This window comes from Motacilla alba, chromosome 20 (assembly GCF_015832195.1).
Source record: "Motacilla alba alba isolate MOTALB_02 chromosome 20, Motacilla_alba_V1.0_pri, whole genome shotgun sequence".
Lineage (NCBI taxonomy): Eukaryota > Metazoa > Chordata > Aves > Passeriformes > Motacillidae > Motacilla > Motacilla alba.
In genome coordinates, this window is record NC_052035.1 from 1,818,649 (window position 1) to 1,837,034 (window position 18,386).

Consider the following 18,386-nt stretch of genomic DNA (forward strand, 5'->3'; position numbering starts at 1 on the left):
AGCACTGAAATAGATGCAGAGAGAAATTTTGTTTGCCAAGTGGTAGTTTGGGAAGATGCAGTGGTTTTGGGTGACAACACAGAGTTTGGAGTAGGGATGTTTGTTGGGAAGGAGCTGTCTGGTCGCAGGCAAGGCAGCAGGGCCTGACACAGCACTTCCAAGGTAACAGCTCCAGAGGCTTTTGGCAGGCCAGGCTGTCAGAGCTGCACAGGGCAGATGCTGGGAATCTTTGAGCCCAGAGCACAGGTGCCCCTTGTCCTCTGGCTGCCTGTGAGGTGGCACTGGCTGGCTCTGCACAGGGCTCCCGAGGGAGGGCTCGAGCTGTACCTTGTCCCACTTGCAGGTTTCCCAGGAGCAAGAGTCATTGAGCAGGGCTCTGGAGCAGCTGCGCCAGGAATCCTCTGACCGAGGGCAGGAACTGGCCCAGGTGTGCCGAGAGAAGGAGCTGCTGGGCCGGGAGAAGGCTGACCTTGAGGGCCGCCTGGCAGCCACAGAGCGCCACCAACATGACCTTTCCAGGCAGCTGGCAGAGACCAGGTAAAGGCAGGGAGCAAACCCTGGGCAGAACAGGGCTGAAGAGCTGTAATGATAAAGGTGGTAAACACTACACAGGGGTTTATTGTATCCTCTGTGCTTTTCAGGTGTGGATTTGGCTGCTGAGGCCAAGTTGGGCTGGGCAGTCTGTGCTAGGCCAGGCCATAAGGAAGGCCTGGGCAGTCCCTCAGAGGGCCCTGCTCTGCTCTTGAAACGGTACTGATGTGCCTTCCCTGGACGAGTTTCCAGTTGACCCATTTTCCATCCTCAGCTGTGGGGATCTTGAGCCACGTTTGTCCTGGAACAACCGGCTGAGGGCGTCTGGAGCAAGCAACTCATGTCTCTCTGTATCTGCAACTTGTAGGTCAGCAAAGGAGAGCCTGCAGTCCAGGTTGTTTGCTGCTCAGCAGCAGATATCACAGCTGGAGATCACCAGAAATCATCTGGAGGCTCAAGTTCTCATAGTCACACAGGCCAAGGAGGTGATAGAAGGTGAGAAACTCATGTGCTTTGTTTGTGGTGCTGCCCCTGCCTAGAGTAGCTAAGCACCCAGCAAAGCCACCTCTGTTCACAGGGCTTCTGAGGAGTGGTGGGGCTGGAGGCACTGAAAGGGCCTGAGGTCAGTAAAGTCAGTAAAGACTCTGACTCTTGCTGTTGGTCTTGTTTGCAGGAGAAGTGAAGTGCCTGCAACATGAGCTGGAAGCAGAGAGAGCTCTGAGGAGGCAGGAAGAAGACACAGCTCAACAGCTCCTGCAGGCAGAGCAGCAGCATCACGAAAGCCTCAGACTTCAGGGAACTGCTCAGCAACTGGAAATAAAGAAGCTCCTGCAAGACCTGGTAGGGGACAAAATGCTTCTGAATTGTCCAAGCCAGCCCTGTGGGTTGGTGTAGCGCAAGCAGAGGCTGAGGGTGTGAAAGGGCAGCAATCCTCTGCCAGAGGCCTCCCGCTGCTGGGCTGGGCAGCAGAGCCAGCAGCTCAGACTTGGAGGTGCATGAAGGCCCCCAGGATGGTGCTGGGACAGTAAACGCAGCCACGGCTTCAGTGAGGGTGTAAGGGGAGTTCCAGAGCAGGCTGGGCAGTGCCCACCCAGAGCGTGGCAGCCCGGGGCAGGATCATCCTCGAGTCCCACCTGCCACAGAGCAGATGCCAGCGTGGAGCAGATGCCAAGAGTGCTGCTGGCTGCAGGGGTGGGAACTCGGTTCCTTTCTTGCTGTGCTTCCATGGGGGACAGAGGATTAGCTTTGGGCTGGAAGCAAATGGAACAGGCTCCTTGTCCCTGGTCCTTCAGTCCTTGTGACTGGGGCATCAGAGAGGGGAAGGTGACGCCTCCATTTCTGAGTGCTTGGACTCAATGCTTGGGAAGGTCTTTGCCAGCAGAAGAGATTCCACAAGTCTGTGCTTCTTGCACCTGCTGAGCCTCCTTTTGAATTCCATGACAGGACACAGTTTCTGGAGTGCAGAAAGCCAGTGCTGTTGTCTTTTCCAGTTGGGGGTTGTGGGAGGCATGGAGCTTCACATCGTTCAGCAAGGAGCTTGCCTAGGACTTCATCTTGCAAATTTTTCCTCCCCTCCTCAGGCGAGTGAGCGCGAAAGGCACCGTGCAGAGATGAAGGAGACGCTGGAGCAATGGGAGAAAGAGACGGCAGAGAGAGAGCAGGAGCACAAGAAGGTGCTGTTTGAGATGAGGCAGAAAGTTGTGTCCTTGCTGGTGCAACAAGAACAACTAAGGAGATTTGATATTGCAAGCAAGTGGTGATGATTGTGAGAGGAGAACTGGTGTGATTTTTTGCAAGGCTGGAGCTGTGGGAGATGGCAGGATACGGGGCTGCGTGGAGCATGCCCTCCGTGTCTTCTACATTGTATTAGGGGAGGTGAAAGCTGAGTGGGGCTGTCTTTGGCACCAGGAATGAGGCCTCTCATAGGAAGCCAGGCAGAAACATCAGCTGTCAGCTGAGTTTTTTGTGCTGCTCCTGAGCTCTGTTGTTCTAAGATGTACCCCAGGGTATCTTCACTGTTCTCCTTCCGCTCCCCTTTTGGTGTGTACTGGTAGGTGTTCATGGCCAAAGTGAGTTTGTAGGACTTTTCTTTTGTGGGCATGAGGAGGGTGCAGCAGGAATGCTGACAAGAGAAAAATCTTTTTAAAGACTTGCCTGGAGTATTTCTGAACAGTAAGCCAGAGATGTCTTCTGGGCCGTGTTTTGAGTCACTTCCTGGGAAGCTGTGTCTCGCCCAGGGCAGGCAGTGGCCCAGGGGAGCAGCAGCCAAGTGCTCCGAGAGCACGTGAGCCCATCAGTCTTTGCCTCTTGCCACACGGATGTTGCAGGAGAAGTGTGAAGCCCTCTGCTCTTTCCTTCTGTGCAGGTCCTGCTGGAAGAGCAGAAGGAGAAGAGTGCTTTATCAGAGGCACTGCTCCAAACTCAGGAAGAGCTCAGCCGAGCCCGCCAGCAGGTGCAGCAGCTCAGGCAGGAGCTGAAAGAGCAGCAAGAGAAGGGGCAGGTAAGTGTGAGTAGGCAGGCAACAGAGGGCAGGGCAGTGACAAGGGCACAAAAGGCAGCTCCTGGCACTGAGGGGGCAAGGGCTGCTTCAGGCCTTGGGAGCAAAGAGCCTGGTAGGCTCCAGAGCTCGGCCCCAGGAAGGAAGGCTTGCATGGGAAGCAGAGCTGGGTAGAGAAGCCAAAAGAAGCAGCTGAGGAATGGGATTTTGAGGCAGCAAGAGGAAAAAGCTGAGCCTGAGGGCAGGTCCCAGGAAGTTGCTCTGCATTTTGTTGCCAGATCATCAAGGCAAATCTGCAAGATGAGCTGCAGGAAGCTCGCAGTGAAGCCCAGGCAGCACAGAGGAGGCACGAGGAAGAGCTTCAAGGCCTCAAAGAGGAAATGAATCTCCTCCTTGAGCAGAGGGAGGCTCTACAAAAGCAGGTGAGCGAAACAGCAGTGGCACTGCAGCCATGCAGCAAGGGGTCTGTGGCCTTCTTGCTTTCCCATGGCACAGCAGCAGCTGGTGGGCTGATCCCTGGGGCTGTCTCATGCTCTGGGGGCTCCACGGCAGCTGCTCTGAAGGACACTCAGTGCTCTGCTGAATGTCAGCTGCTGCTCTGGACAGCTGGGCTAGTCCTGTGCGCTGCTGGCCAGCAACCATCAGCATGGATTCCTGCTGGCCTCTTCTTGCTAGCCTTGGTTTGGCAGGTGCTTTTTCAGGTGCCTTTGGTGGTGAGCCACTTAGAGACTGAAACAAGTTGTCCATATCCTTTGTGAATCTGGGGCTCTCGGGACAGGGAGAAATGGAAAGCTGTCCTTTACCTCTGCTCACAGCCTGTGCTGTGGCTGACAGTGAGAAGCTGTGGCTGTAGCCTCTGACTGCTTTGTTCTGTTTGACTGGAGGTGGGAGAGTTGACATCTCAGCTGGCAGCCTCCCAAGAGTGCCAGGAAACGACTGTGCAGAGAGCCCAGCAAGATGTGAGGGAGGCCCAGGAGGAGTCCAGGCAGAGGATCTTGGAGGTTGAGCACGTCCAGAAGATGCTGGTGGAGGCAGAACATAAGAACAAGGAGCTGCAAGTGCATCTGGAGTACCTGGAGGGGGAAAGGAGTCGATGGGAAGAAGTGGAACAGCAAAATTCAGAATTGCAGGCTTCTGTCAATGCCCTAGAGAGGGAAAAAGCCAGGTAAATGAAAGCCTGTGGGACTCTGCATTGTGGTGAATGGATTCCCTCTTTGCCATCTTTGCACCTCCAGGTGCTCTGGCAGCATTTCCTAAGTGGCAGATTCTCCACTCTCCGTACAGACACATCTCATTGTCTGGATGTTGTCTTTCACTCTCTTTTCTTTTAAGCTTTCAGATAGGGTTTTTCTGGAGACAAAGGCTTTTGGTGTAGCCCTTTCCCTCTAGGGGGTATTGTGGTGTTAGGTGGGTGTGCTGACACTGCGTGAGCTGCCCTGTAAGGAGCTGGATACATCCATCAGCTCCACCTTGGGTCCTGTAACTTGAAGCCTTTGGGGTCTGGATCAGCCTGGCTCCTGATGCTCTTTGTTGACATGAGACATGTTAAACCCATGATTTTTCATCTAAGCCAGATGAAGAGAATCACAGAAAGGGTAAGGTTGGAGGCACCGCAGTGGCTCATCTGGTCCCACCTCCCAGCTCCAGCAGGGCCATCCCAGAGCACATGGAACAGGATTGCATCCAGTTCATTCTGGAATGTCTCCAGTGAGGGAGACTCCACACCCTCCCTGGGCAGCCTGTTCACGGTCCCTGCACGGGAAAGAATTTCTTCCTCTCGTCCAGGTGGAACTTCCTGGGCATCAGTCCCCGCCCGTGGCTCTGGGGCCATTGCTGGGCCCCAGGGAGCAGAGCCTGGGCCCTGCTCTGCCCCTCCCTGCACCCAGGGACACCCAGGGCTGAGGCCCCTCTCAGCTGGGGCTCCTCTCCAGGCGGAGCAGCCCCAGCTCCCTCAGCCTTTCCTGGGCACGGAGATGCTCCAGGCCCTTCCTCAGCACCGCAGCCTCCGCTGGCCCTGCTCAGGAGCTCCTGTCCCTGCTGTGCTGAGGAGCCAGAGCTGGACACAGCACTGCAGATGTGCCTCACAGGGCTGAGCAGAGGGGCTGGATCCCCTCCCTGACCTGCTGGCAATGCTGTTCCCGGTGCTTTCCAGGAACCCAGTGGCCCCCTTGGCCACAAGGACCCAGTGCTGGCTCGTGGAGTTTTTCTTGTCCACCAGGACCCCCAGGTCCTTCTCCACAAAGCTGTTTCCTAGCAGGTTGGCCCTTGCTGGATTTCAGAAGGTTCCTCTCTGCCCATCCCCAGCCTGCTGAGATCCCTCTGAGGGGATGCCAGCCCTGGTGGGGAGGCATCGCCTGCCTCATCCAAGTCATTGATGAGCAAGTTCAACAACAGTGGGCCCAGGAGTGAGCCCTGGGGGATACCACTAATGACAGGCCTCCAATGAGACCCTGTGCCACTAATTACAACCCTCTGACTTCTGCTGTTCAGCCAGTACTCAGTCCAGACCATTGTCCTCTCCTCCAGCCCCCGCTGCCTGAGTTTCCCAAGGAGGATGTTGTGAGAAACTGTCAAAAGCTTTGCTGAAATCAAGGTAAACAATATCCACTGCTCTCCCTTTGTCCATCCAGGTAGATGTTTCATCGTAGAAGGCAATCAGGTTGGTCAGGCATGATTTATTTTCAGTAAATCCATGCTGACCATTCCTGATCACCTTCTTGTCCTTCCATGTGGGGAAGAGGAGACCTCCAGCATGAGGTACTCCATCACCTTTCCAGAGATTGAAGTGATTCTGACAGGCCCATAGTTCCCTGGGTCCTCCTCCATGCCCTTTCTGAAGACCAGAATGATACTTGCTTTCTTTCAGCCCCCAGGCACCTCTCCTGATCTCCATGACCTTTCAGAGATTATGGGGAGTGGCTTCACTCTGATGTCCCCAAGCTCCCTCAGCATTCATGGTCACATCCTGTCAGGGCCTGAGGACTTCTGCATGTCGAGTTTGCCCAGTCATTCACTAACCCAGTCCTTGAAAGGGAAGTCTTGCTAAGGGATAGTCTTCCTTCCAACATTCCTTTAGCCTGGTCTCCTGGGCCAGAGATCCCTGAGGGCTGGTCTTGTCCAGTACAGACTGATGTAAATAAAGGCACTCAGGAATTCTGCCTTCTCTGCATCTTCTGTTACCAAGGTCTCCCCTCCGCTGAGGAACAGACAGAGACACATCATCCTTTGTTTTCCTTTTGTTACGGATGTATTTTAAAAAGCCCTTCTTGATGTCCTTGCCCAGATTTAATTCCAAGGTGGTCCTTGGTCTTCTTTGTCTAATTTCTACTTACTCCAACATCTCTATATTCATTCCAAGTGGCCTGAGCCTGCTTCTATCTCCTATGTGCTTCCTGCTTGCACTTGAGGAACGACAGGAGTTCTTTGCTTATCCACTCAAGTCTCTTGCCTCCTTTGCCCAGTTTCTTGCTCACTAGGATGCATTGTTGTTGAGCCTGGAGGAAGTGATCCTTTAATATCAGCTTGGACCCCTTTACCCTGCAGGGCCTGTTCCCATGTGCTTCTTTCAAGAATGTCCCTGAAGAGGCTACAGGTAGCTCTCATGAGGTCTGTGGTTGTACTCTTGCTTGCTGCCCTGCTTTTTCCTCATCCCCAGCTGAACTCCAGTCTCATTCATAGGCAGTGCAGCCAAGGCTGACCTCAGGTTTCACTGTTGTTCATCTCCAACAAGGCCTTCCCTGATTGTTAGGGTAAGGTTGAGCAGCATGCTGTTCCTTGTGGGATCCTCCACTGCCTGTGACAGCTTGTCATCAGTGCTTTCCAGGAACATCCTGCCCTGTGTTGCTTCTCTAGCTGATGTCAGGGAAGCTAAAGTCCCCCACAAGAACCAGGGCCTGTGACTTTGAGGTTGCTTTATGTTGCTTGTAGAAAGCCTCATCTACTTCTCCTCCTGTTCAGGTGGCCTCTAGCAAACACCCACAGCAATGTCACCCTTACTTGTCTGTCCTTTTATTCTGACCCATAAGCTCTGGACATCATCTACCCCAGACAAAGACTGGCACATTCCAAGTGTTGCCTCACATAGTGGTCAACTCCACCACCCCCTCTGAGGCACTCAAGGATATGAATGTCTTTCATGGCCATCTGTTGCCTCGTTCTACAGGCTGACTCTGTGTCTGGAAGAAAAGGATCTGAGCCTCAGAACCCTGGAAGAAAACAACCTGGCCCAGATCAGTCAGGTGTCTCAGCTTCGTTCTGCCCTTACCCAGGCTGAGGAGCTCCACTCAGAGCATAGAAGAGAAATGCAGGAGCTCAACAACCAGGTAAGATGTGCAGTGGCATCCTCTTCTCCAGGGACACACAAGAGCACCTTTGGCTTGCAGGCCCCAGCCTCTTTCCCCTCCCAGCAGCATCCACAGCTGCCGTGTTCTGCCCGGGGCTGCTGCTGCACCCGCAGGCTGAGGCTGGATCTGGTGTCTGCTGCAGAAGTTTCCCCCCATCTTCTCCTGGGTTCCAGCTGGAAATCTGGGAGGAGAAGCAGCAGCAGCAGACTCCTCTGGAGCTTCTCTGTCCCTCTGTTAGCAGTGCTGTCCCAGACAGAGTTGGTGCCTGTGCCAGGCACTGAGCAATGTGGGGACACAGACGTGGCTGTGGCAGGCTGGGCAGGGCACTCCCAGCGCAGCCAGTTCAGCCGCTGTTCAGAGCTGCAGCCCAAGGATGCCCATTGCCTCCCTCTCCCGTTTTCTCTACATTTGTCTCCATGGGAATCCTCTCTTCTGTGCCTTCTGGTCTTGGCATGTTTTTTGCCTGCAATCATTTCTCCTTCCTTGCTCTCCCTGCGGCCCACTCTGCTGCCTCAGGAGCAGCCCTGTCCCTGAGGCTCTGTGCATCCATCTTCCAGATCCGGGCCCGGCAGGACGCAGTGCTGCAGATGGAGGCTTCCCAGGCAACTCGAGAGAAGCAGCTGCTGAAGGAGCTGGAGGAGTCTCGAGCAGGAGAATGCCATTTGAGGGACTCTGTGCACGTGCTGCAGGCTGAGGTGTCTGAGCTGCGTGTGAAGCTCCAGAGCTCTGATGACAGAGCAGAGGCCTTGGCCACACAGTGTCAACAGGCCAGATGTGCCCACCAGGAAACTCAATCCCAGCTGGACAAACTGCTCTTGGTTCTCGACCACATGATCAAGGACAGCAGAGACTTGGTCACTTGGAGCTCAGGCAAGTGTGGGAGGCTGGGTGAGCAGGTAGAGTGAGGGGGTGTTCCTGGTCACCCTGCTATCACACACTCACCTGGTCAGTTTAGGCTGACTCAGGCCTAGGGAAGTCTTAACAGCTTGACTTCCCTGCAGAGACATAAGTCTGTGTTTGTATTAGAGAAATTATTAGAGTCAGAAGGGAGAAGGGACCAAGTCCTGTCAAGCCCATACAAGGGCCAAGTCCTGTCAAGCCCAGGGCCCATGCAGTTGTCTCTGGGGCAGTGCTGACATTAGTGGTCATCAGAATAATGTCAGCCTGTGACACACATCCTGCTGCAAGGAGAGCTCTAGGACAGTGACAAAGGCACCTCCTCCTAGGTAGAGAGGCCTTGTTTGTTGGAGACCACTGGATTAAATCGTGAAACAGAATGTCTTGTCTTTTCAGAAGAGAGTCATGTCATGGGCCTAACTGCTTCTCAGGCTGGGGATGTCTCCACAGAGCTCACAGTGGACAGAGTGGCAGCAGCTCTGCAAGACCTGCAGCAGCACCTGGAGCATTCCCAGAAAGATGTGGTAATGTGTGCCCAGTGCAAGAAATCCTGTCTTGCTGTCGAGCTGCTGGACAAGCACCATGCCAAGGCCAGGATGGGTGTCAGTCCTTGCAGTGGGGTTGGCTCACTGGCATGGGGAGGAAGGAGGATCACAATCACATCTACCAGTATGGTCCAGCTGCCCTCTCCCACATGGGCTATTTCTGCTTTACTGTTTGTAGCCCTTTGCCAGCAGTGGCAATGACAGGTGATTCTTCTCCTCTTGTCTCTTCCAGAATGATGCAAGGAAGAAGATACAGGCCTTGGAGCTGCAGCTGGGCACGGGGCAGGATCAGATGGACAGTCTCAGAGCCAGCAATCAGGAACTGCAGATACAGTTGGATGAAAGTCGGACAGGTACAGCTTCTCCTCTCCCACCCACTACCCCATCCTGTCTCACCTGTGGGGTTGTTTGATGCCACACAGAGAAAAGAGGCAGTGCCCAGAGATGGCAGAGATGAAAAACAACCAGCAGGAGATTTATCCATCCACGTGCCAGTGAAAGCTTTTTCCTGAGAAAGATGCTGTGGCTGGCAATGCCATCTGGCTGTGCTAGGGCTGATCCCGTGCACAGCTGGTGCCCTTCAGGTGCCGTGTCTGTGCTGAGGAGCTGCAGCTGGATGCCTCAGCTCCATTCCCCCAAACTCCAGGCCCTGCCAGAGCCTCCAGGCTATTGGCCTCTCTGGAGCAGGGCTGCACAGGCATTCCTGCTCCTTTGTGTCTCTTAGATTGCTCACTCTGCACAAGGCCAAGAGCAAACACACTTTCCTATGCCTCTGAACCTTGCCCCTTCCATTACCTTTTTCTCTGCCTGGAAGTTTCCTTCATTTCTGTCAGCTTTGCAGCCTTTGTGAGCTTAGGGCCTTGCAAACACAGGCAGACAGAGAAGACAGTGCTGTTGTCTCTGCAGGGTGCATATCAGTTTAACTTTGCTTTGCTTGTCCCCTTCTCCTTCCCTGCTGCAGCGTTGTTGAGGGCAGAACACCAGAAGACCTCTCTAGAAACTGCCCTGAAGGAAGAGGCTGTGACTCTTTGTCAGGAGGTGGCATCTCTGAAGAGGAAATTGGAGGACCTGGAGAAGGAAAGGAAAGATGTGCTGGTGAGAGTGGCAGATGCCCCAAAGGGGCATTTCCTGGCTATGTTTGGACCTTGTGTTAATCGCTCTCAGGAGCACCTTTTCCAGTTTAGCTTTTCTAATTGCATTCTTGTGAATAAGGAGGAAAAGATGTTGTACTCATGGCAAGGCCCGGTAATGCTGAGGCTGCTGATTGTCCTCCATGCTGGGCTTCTGTGCCCTAGAAGCTGTAGTTCTCAATGTCCTCACTGTCTCTATTGACACTGCATGGTTTGGGGAATTCCTGGTGTCCAAAGCCATGTTCAGATTTCTAAATATCTGGATCTGGAAGGACAGGGGAGAAGACCAAGTTTGCTGTTAATAGAAAGGTTTTTTGGCCTTGGCCATCTGAGAGCAGGCAGTGGGGAGAGAGGAGAGGAAAGCCAAGTGCTGATGCTCATCAGGCCGTGTGCCTGCAAGGGAGAACTGGTCCTGAGAGGCAGCAGAGAATGACAGACTGATCTGGCCATTGCTGCTCCCAGACAGGCAGTGGGGCTCTCAGGGATGGAGCCATGGAAACTCTTCACAGGGGAGGTGGGAAAGCACTCCTGTCAGCCCAGCTGCAGGGAATGAAAGGCTGGGGGTGTTTGCTCTTCCCTTCCTCCCTGAAGGAGAGCACATCCTCGTGGCACTGCCTGAATCCTGCTTAGCGTGCACTTGAAATCCTGGCTGCAGTTCTGGCAGCTCCTGCCCAAAGGAGCACTGGAGTGGAGCTGCAGGAGGTCGGGGAAGGGCAGAAAGGAAGCTGGGATGGGCTGAGTGAGCTGGGAAAGGTGCAGCATCAAGTGGGGGCCCAGCAAAGGTCTGCAGCATCCCGAGGGGCTGAGAGACAGGGGCAGCCTGTGCCTGCCCCTGCGGCAGGAGTCCAGATCTGGTATGACAAGCAAAGTGAGAGACGGAATCATTGACCCTTTTTCTCCCTCTTTTGGCAGCATGAACGGGACAGGCTGCAGGCAGATAAAGAAAAACTAGAATATGAGATAAAACTTCTGGAGGAATCAGTCACAGTCTCTGAAACCCGAGCAAATACAGCAATAGACAAGAATCACTCCCTTGAACAAGAACTCCAAACTGCCCTGTCCATGTTAAAAATTAAAAATGAGGAAGTGCAAAACCAGGGGAAGAAAATGGAGTTTCTTCAAAAAGAGGCAGCAGAGACCAAAGCTTTGCAGGAGCATCTCACTCATGTGACTGCCATCCTGTCAGAGAGGGAGGGAGAAATGAAGTTGTACCAAGAGCAGATGAGAATGTTGGAAAAGCAGAAAGAAATGCATAAAACTGCTCTCAATCAGGTTATTAAGGACATAACAGAGAAAGAACAGAAGACAGAATCCCAACAGGAACAGATACAGGAGCTGGAGAAGCAGCAAGAAAAGCAAAGGATTGTTTTAAGCAAAATGAGCCATGAGCTGGAAGAGAAGGACCAAGAGATCAGATCCCAGCAAGAACTGATAAGGGAGCTGGAGAAGCAGTTAGAATTGCAGACCTCTGCTTTCAGCAGGGTGAGCAAAGAGCTGGAGGAGAGACACCTGGAGATCAAACTCCAGGAGGAGAAAATAATGATTCTAGAACAGCATGGTGCAGTACAAGTCAGAAATCTGCTTTTGGATCTTGATGATATGGAAGGAAACCTGAAGGAGAAAAGATTGGAGCTTCTTTCTCTGACTCAGCAGATTCAAAAATTGGAAAAGGAGAGAGAAGATGTGAAATCTCTAAATGCTAGCCTTGAACACCTGAGAACTGTTCTTAAGGACAGAGAGAGTGAGTGTGATGCTCAAAGGGAAGAGTTAAGGCTCTTGCAGCAGCACAAGGAACAGCAAGACAGGCATCTGCAAGAGCTTCTTGGTAAAGTAGATATCATGACACTTTCTTTATCTAAAAAAGAGCAAGAGCTTGATTCACAGCAAAAGCAAATGCAGGAAGTTGAAGAAGTCATGGAAATGCAGTTAAAGAGTGTCCATGACCAACTGGAGCAGGCCTTAGCAACCTTAAAAGAGAAAGACAGACTTATGGACATCCAAAAGCAACAAACAAGGAGCTATGAGGAAAAAAAAGAGCAACAGATTAATGTCTTGCACAGAGACTTAGACTACTCTAGAACAATATTGAAAGAAAAGGATTTAATGATTGAATCTCAGAAGGAACTGATTGAGACCTTCCAAAAACAAAAGCAAGACTCTGAACAGCAGAAGCAAATTCTGCATTGTCTTCAAGGGGAACTAAAGGAAAAAGAGCAGGAAATTTTGTCCCTTAGAAAGCAATGTGAGGCATGCAAGGAAAAGGAGGAAAAGCATGAAGCTGGGCAAAGAAATTTCCATGCAACAACACTGACTCTGAAAGAAAAAGAAGACAAGATTTGTCTTCTGGAGGACACCATCACAAAGCTTCAACAGCAGAAGGAAGAGACAGCGGTGCAGGCTAAAGCCATACTGCAAAAACTAGAATATGCTGAATCTTCTCTTGAAGCTAGAGATCAAGAGATAGTGTCTTTGCAAGAGCATGTCCAGGACCTTCAAGAGCAGAAGGAGGTGGCAGGCAAGCAGGCCAAAAGTCTAGAGCAGGATCTTGACAAAGCAAGCCAGATGTTGAAGAAGAGCCAGTTGGAGTTCCTCAAGCAGACAGAGCAAATTAACACGTTCCAGCTTCGTGAAGAAAGCATGAAAGTAGCTCTAACATCATGTCAGAAGCAAGTGACTCTACTTGAGGAAGTGGTGAGGAAGAAAGATGAGGACAATGACACTCTTAGGCAAAAACTCCAGCATGTAGAAGAAGAACTGAAGACTTTGCAGAATCTCCAGCTTAGGCTAACTGAGAAGAATGAAGAGGTTAGATATGATGAAGAGCAAGAGTTCCTGAAAGAGACCTTCCCTGAGAGAGAGGGAGAGATCAAGACTCAAAGTGAGCAAAAGCAGATAGAAGTGGAAATAAGAGCTCTTCGGGAAGATCTCCAGCAAGTTCAGCAGACTCTGACAAAGAAGGATAAAGAGATCAAGTACCAGACAGACAGAGTCAAGTATTTAAAGAAGACTCTGATAGAGAGAGAACAAGAGCTTAGGAGGCAGAGTGAACTCCTGAAAGAATTAACATTGGCTTTGCGATGGAAAGGTGAAGGGGAAACCCTAAAGAAACAAATCCAAAAACTCCAAAAATGGGAGGAAGAGGAAGTAGAGAAGAGGAAAATTCTCCAGGAGAGAGACTATCTCTTGCAAAGGCAGAAGCAAATTACCCAAGAGTTAGAAGCTGAGAGGGAAGCCAGTGGTGAAGAGTTGGAGTGTGTGACTGCTGCTTTGAAGCAGAAAGAAAGCAGAGAACGTGAATGGAGAGAGAATGCTCAAGTCCTGAGTGCTGCACTGAGCAGGAGTGAAATGGCCAATGGGAATCTGAAGAAAGAAATAACCATCCTGCAGAGAATGATTTCAGAGAGAGACACAGACCAATTTCATCAACAGGTAGGCACTGGCATTGACCTTCAGTCCACTCCAGTGTCCCTGAATTATTCCAGTGATGTTTCCCATGAAGAGGTGGGTCTCTATCCCTGTCAGTGCAGGCCTGCTTGGGTAAAGCAGCCCGGGCTGCAGCAGGCAGCCTTGTCTGTCTGCCTGGCTCCAGCCAGAGACCATTGACTGCCAGATTGTATCCTGGCGTGCCTGGAAGGACTGATCCCGCTCTGGAGCTTGCTGTTCAAATCAGCTCCAGGCCAAAAGCTGGGCTGCTTCTCCTGTGCCAATGCAAGAGGATGCAACATGTGGGTATTTGGATATGGTGTGGGAAGGAATGGAGCAGGTGAGCTGAGTAATGGACTAAAGTGAGCAGAGTTTTGTTCCGATGGCTAAACAGCAGCTGCACTGCTGGTGCTTCGAGGATGTCCTGAGATGGAGATTTCTGAGGGACAGCTTTTCCAGTGTGTTAAAAGAATGCGATTTCTTTTATTGCCTGGTCAGGTTAAATGCTTAATTATGCATGTTTGTACTGCAATCCAAAAATCACAGAGGCAAACTTGTGTGTATTTTTCCAAAGTGAACTTATTCAGGTCCTGCTAGCGGAACAGTTGCAATAGCCTGTGCTGCAGCTTTGCCACAAATTTGTCTGTATTCTGGTCTCCATTAGTATATTGGCATGTAAAAAGTGCTACTAAGAAAACACTGTATCTATGCATTATACATTTACTTATGACTTGAGAAATATTATTTGCAGCCTGATCTGGGATGCTGACAAGTATTGAGATGTGTTGATGGGAAGTGGGCAAGAAATGTGAAAAGAGCCTGAGATGTCAGTTACATCCATGTAGGTCAGGTATGCAAGAACATTCAGTCAGGTAATGCAGTGGCATCCACACAGATTGGTTTACTGCTGATACCAAGACTGCATTTATAGGTGCTCCAAGGAGCAGTTCGTGAAGAAAGGCACAAAGGAGAAGGAGGAGGTGGCTCCTGACTAAGTTCCAAGCAATGCTTATGGCCTGATTCATAACATGGTATTTTCAAAGAGCAGTTCTGTATGAGGATGTAACAGGTAAAGAGAATAGAGAAAAAAAACTGAACTGTTCTGTCACTGCAGAAATGCATGCTTCACCCACATCTTGCACATTTGGTTGTCTAAGGACAGAGAGCAGAACTGTAGGTAAGAGAATTTACAGTGATGATCAAAAAGGATGACCAAAGATGGTAATTAACTTCCCCAAGGGGAGTAAATGTTTAAGTATTCACAACTGACAAGAAATGGCTAAGAGAGAGAGAGGTGGAGACACTACAGAGCTTTGTAAAACCATTAAGTGGCTGGATAGGAAATTAATGCTTCCAGTCTCTGAAAACCAGAACGGGGAACACTGAAAAAAACTAGCAGGAAGCAGATCCAGAACAAAGTACTCAATTCTTCAAGGGGATTTGGAGGAGGGTCCCTAGAGAGAGGATGTGTTGTTTTGGCCTGTGGACAAGGAGAAGAAGAAGGACCTTCTGTCCATTCCTGCTGTGGTCACTCTCCCCAGTGTATTGGTTCTGACACCCTTCTAACCTTTATGTGGCACCAGCTCATGGAATCTCCTTTCTGAATGCCCAGCAGGCTGTTGCTGAAGGGGAGCAGCTGTCATGGCTGTCAGAGAAGAGACTCATGTTGCAGAGCCTGGAATGTCTGCAGCAAGCAGTTGCAAAGATGGAAGATGAAAAGGTGGAGCTCAGGCAACAAAACACTGAACTCAGGAGGACTCTTGAGCAGGTAAACTGGGCTTTCGCTGTCTCTGCAGAGCCTCAGGCTCCTCTGGAACTTGGCACGTTAGCCCAGGCAGTGCTTTGGAGCCCTCTGCTTGTTCCCTTGCCTCTCCCTGTCCCTGCTGTGGGCACACCCTTTTGTTTCTTCTCTCTCTTGTGGCAGCCCATGGCTTTCACAAGGGCACCTTCACTCCACTGCCTCCCTCCCTGGCCCCGTGTCCCTGCACACACACACTGGCCTCTCCTGCACAGCCCCCAGCAAGAGCTTTTTGCCCCCAGTGTTGTCTGGTGCAGTTCAGGGTCTCAGAGTAGGGATCTCCTTGCCTTGATGTCCAGAGATCCTTTTGCTCCATGTTTGCTGACAGGTTTCTGTGACCCTCTCTCAATCCAATGTGCAGGTGGAACACGAACGGAGGAGACTGAAGAGATGTTTTAGGGGTCGGTTACTCCCAGATGCTTCTGGATTTTCTCCCTCTGAGTCTGACCAGTGCAAGTTGCCCACTTCTAGACAGGTGAGAACAACATTTTCCTTGGTATGAGGAGGCTTTGGTCATACAGAGGAATGATGAGAAATCTCAGTGGCAGCAGCCCTCCAGTAGAGACCTAATAGAAGTCAGATATTGTCTGTGGTTGTGACCAAACAGACTGAAGGAACATCCTTTCATTTTCTTCACAGGAGGAGTCTCATGCTCACTGCAGTCAGCGCTTATCTGAGTTACAGAACCAGGTGAGCACTAGGAAAGCTTTCCTCCAAAGGCTGCTGTGGCTGTAGTCATGAGCACAGCTATGCATGTGGCTACAGCCTGAGTTGTTTTTGGCTCAGGAAGTGAGTACAGCAGGTGTTGTCAGTTGTGCACCTGTTGGCAACAACCAAACATCCTTTACCTTGGTCTTATCTCTGATTTGTCTAAGATCAGGCGGTGGGGGAGAGAGACGGGATGAAATTCAGAACAATGGAAGTCACCTGAAAATATCAGAATCATAGAATCATAAAATGCTTAAGGTTGGAAAAGCCCTCTCAGATAATCTAATCCAACTATTAGGCCAGCATTGTCAATCCTAACACTAAACCATGGCCCAAGTGCCACAGCCACATGTTTTCTGAACACTTCCAGGGACAGTGATTTCACTATTTCCCTGGGCAGTTTGGACCAGGACGTTCTCCTTTGTTGCCTGTTTCCATTTTCCCTTGACTCTGTAACAGTGGAGCTTGCATTTTAGCAGAAATCCAGGGACTTGAGGCAATGCCAGAGGCTTATTGTTCCACTGGGCTTAGTTGTCCACATTGTGCTCTGCTCCTGTGTGGAATGCTCTGAAGTATGGGAGAGGAAGAGTTTGCTCCCTGTCCCTCAGCTGCCTGTCGAGCAGCTCAAGTAGAAGAGTCCTCCAGGAGCTCAGGGGAGCGGCAGCCCTCGTGCTGAGGCACAGCCTGAGGAGAAAGGGGTTGGTGGCCCAAATGTGTGCTTTGGAAAGCAGAGCTGGGTTCCTAAATCCCATTGGAAGTCTCTCTAATAGACCTGTGGTGGCTGAGGGATGTACGTGGGAAGGGTTTGGCAGCCTTGACCTGGACTTGTTGATCATCTGAGCTCTGTTCTGTCTGGGAGCCTGTTCCTTTCCCCTGGCCCAAGGGCAGGGTGTTGGTGAGGGCTGCGCTTGGAGGCTGTGTCTGCCCCGAGAGCCGGTACCGCGGGGCTGCAGGTGCTCCTGCCAGCGTGGGCTTGTCTGAGCCGGGCCTTGTGCCTCTTCCAGGTGTCCCTGCTGCAGTCACAGCTGGCCTCAGACTGGCAGCACCGGCAGAACTACATTGAGAGCTGTCAAAGGACCAGCCTGGAGCTGTCAGACCTTCACCAGGAGCTGTCCTGCTCCTTAGCAGCTGTGCTCAAGGAGCCCAAAGCTGCTGTTCTGGAAGAAGAGACTCGGAAGCTGGATCTGTCTCTGAACCTTAACTCAGCACTGACATCCCTGGGCCACCAGTCTCTGGAGAGACAGCTGGAGCATCCAAGAGCCAAACCTGCCAGAAGCAGTGATGACCTGAGGTAACAGCACCTCTGGTCTCCGTTTGAATGGAACTATTTCTCCTAAGACAAAGAGCTCATGGATGTGAGAAATGGGATCGGCTCCTCCCTGCCTTAAACATCTGTTGGTCTCACATTTGGCTGGTGTCAAACCTCACCTTATGTTGAGGATTAGAATCTATGAAACATTATTTCATGAAGTAGATGATTTCTGGGACCAAAATTTGAATATGTGAGAACAACAACATAGGTAAGGAGAGGGAATCATGTATGGAGAATGAAGCCCAAACAAAAAAAAAATCCTTGAACAGTGTGACTTGTGGGTGACATCTGTCCGAGGGCAGCTAATTAAAATAAAAGGACACAAAGAGTGTGCTACAAACAATTAAAGTAACATAACAGTTTCTGGTGTTGGCATTTGCAAGCATCTCCTAGGGACAGGCATTTTAATTTTTTTTAATAAAATGTTTTTCAGAAGAAAATTATACTCATTTTCACTGGCACAGTGAGGCTACTGCAAGCTCAGTACACAATTTCCCTTCTTGAGGGCAGAGATGTTCCCTGCAACAAGTAATGAGAATTTGAGGTGTTATCAAACAAAGGGGTGTGCACAGCAGGGATCAAAGTTCAGTGAGAAATGGGGCTGCCCTTCCCTTCTCCCTTTTCTTCCCTTTTTTCTTCCAAAGCAGTGATGGCTTTGTCCCAACAGCCAGCCCAAGGGACAGCTCAGCTCCTCTCCACAGGCTGTCAGTGCCCAGCTCCAGCCCTGCCACAGCCCAAGGCCACAAATGCGTGGGGAGGGTGTCCTGGTGAATTGTTAAAACCGAAAACCACGGACAAAGACTCTCTAACTCGTTGAAGTTGTAAGTGGAATGTTTATTGCACCGGCAGGTGGCACCATGAGGATTGTCCCCAGAATGTGTGACCACACGGCACAAGGATTTTTGCCTTCCATTTAGTTCCCAATATAATACATATGCATAACCCCAGCACCTCCCATCCCAGCTCTGTATTAAAATGAGTTTATTAGTCCTTCACACGTGGGCAGTTCTTCTCTTGAATTGGGTCGGTGATCTCAAACTGGTCAGTGGTCCCAGGGATGAAGTCAGGAAAGTCTTCATCAGGCTGTGACCCTCTGGCACAATCCAAGGCCCGTTGCTTCATGATGGATTGACAAAGTGCTGGGTGGTGTTCTACTGGTTTCAATATATTCCTATAACGGATCCCTTGCTCCACTTCCTTCT

At 51.0% G+C, this 18,386-nt stretch overlaps 1 protein-coding gene across 4 annotated transcripts in view; it reads left to right on the plus strand.

The window, feature by feature from the left end:
- CEP250 (centrosomal protein 250) overlaps positions 1-17,622 on the plus strand; it is a 28,011-nt gene extending 10,389 nt beyond the window's left edge. For 3 of the 4 annotated variants that reach the window (XM_038159202.1, XM_038159204.1, XM_038159205.1), the window contains 16 exons: positions 344-537; positions 899-1,026; positions 1,205-1,371; positions 2,112-2,204; positions 2,897-3,031; positions 3,913-4,193; positions 7,191-7,350; positions 7,929-8,241; positions 8,665-8,792; positions 9,046-9,166; positions 9,775-9,908; positions 10,856-13,372; positions 14,979-15,134; positions 15,526-15,639; positions 15,804-15,854; positions 16,877-17,622. In XM_038159202.1, the coding sequence (XP_038015130.1) occupies positions 344-537; positions 899-1,026; positions 1,205-1,371; positions 2,112-2,204; positions 2,897-3,031; positions 3,913-4,193; positions 7,191-7,350; positions 7,929-8,241; positions 8,665-8,792; positions 9,046-9,166; positions 9,775-9,908; positions 10,856-13,372; positions 14,979-15,134; positions 15,526-15,639; positions 15,804-15,854; positions 16,877-17,167 (4,983 nt within the window). In that variant the 3' untranslated portion in view covers positions 17,168-17,622. The remainder of the gene's footprint in view (positions 1-343; positions 538-898; positions 1,027-1,204; positions 1,372-2,111; positions 2,205-2,896; positions 3,032-3,912; positions 4,194-7,190; positions 7,351-7,928; positions 8,242-8,664; positions 8,793-9,045; positions 9,167-9,774; positions 9,909-10,855; positions 13,373-14,978; positions 15,135-15,525; positions 15,640-15,803; positions 15,855-16,876) is intronic. The other variant, XM_038159203.1, reaches the window with a different exon arrangement.
- Positions 17,623-18,386: the final 764 nt, after the last annotated feature.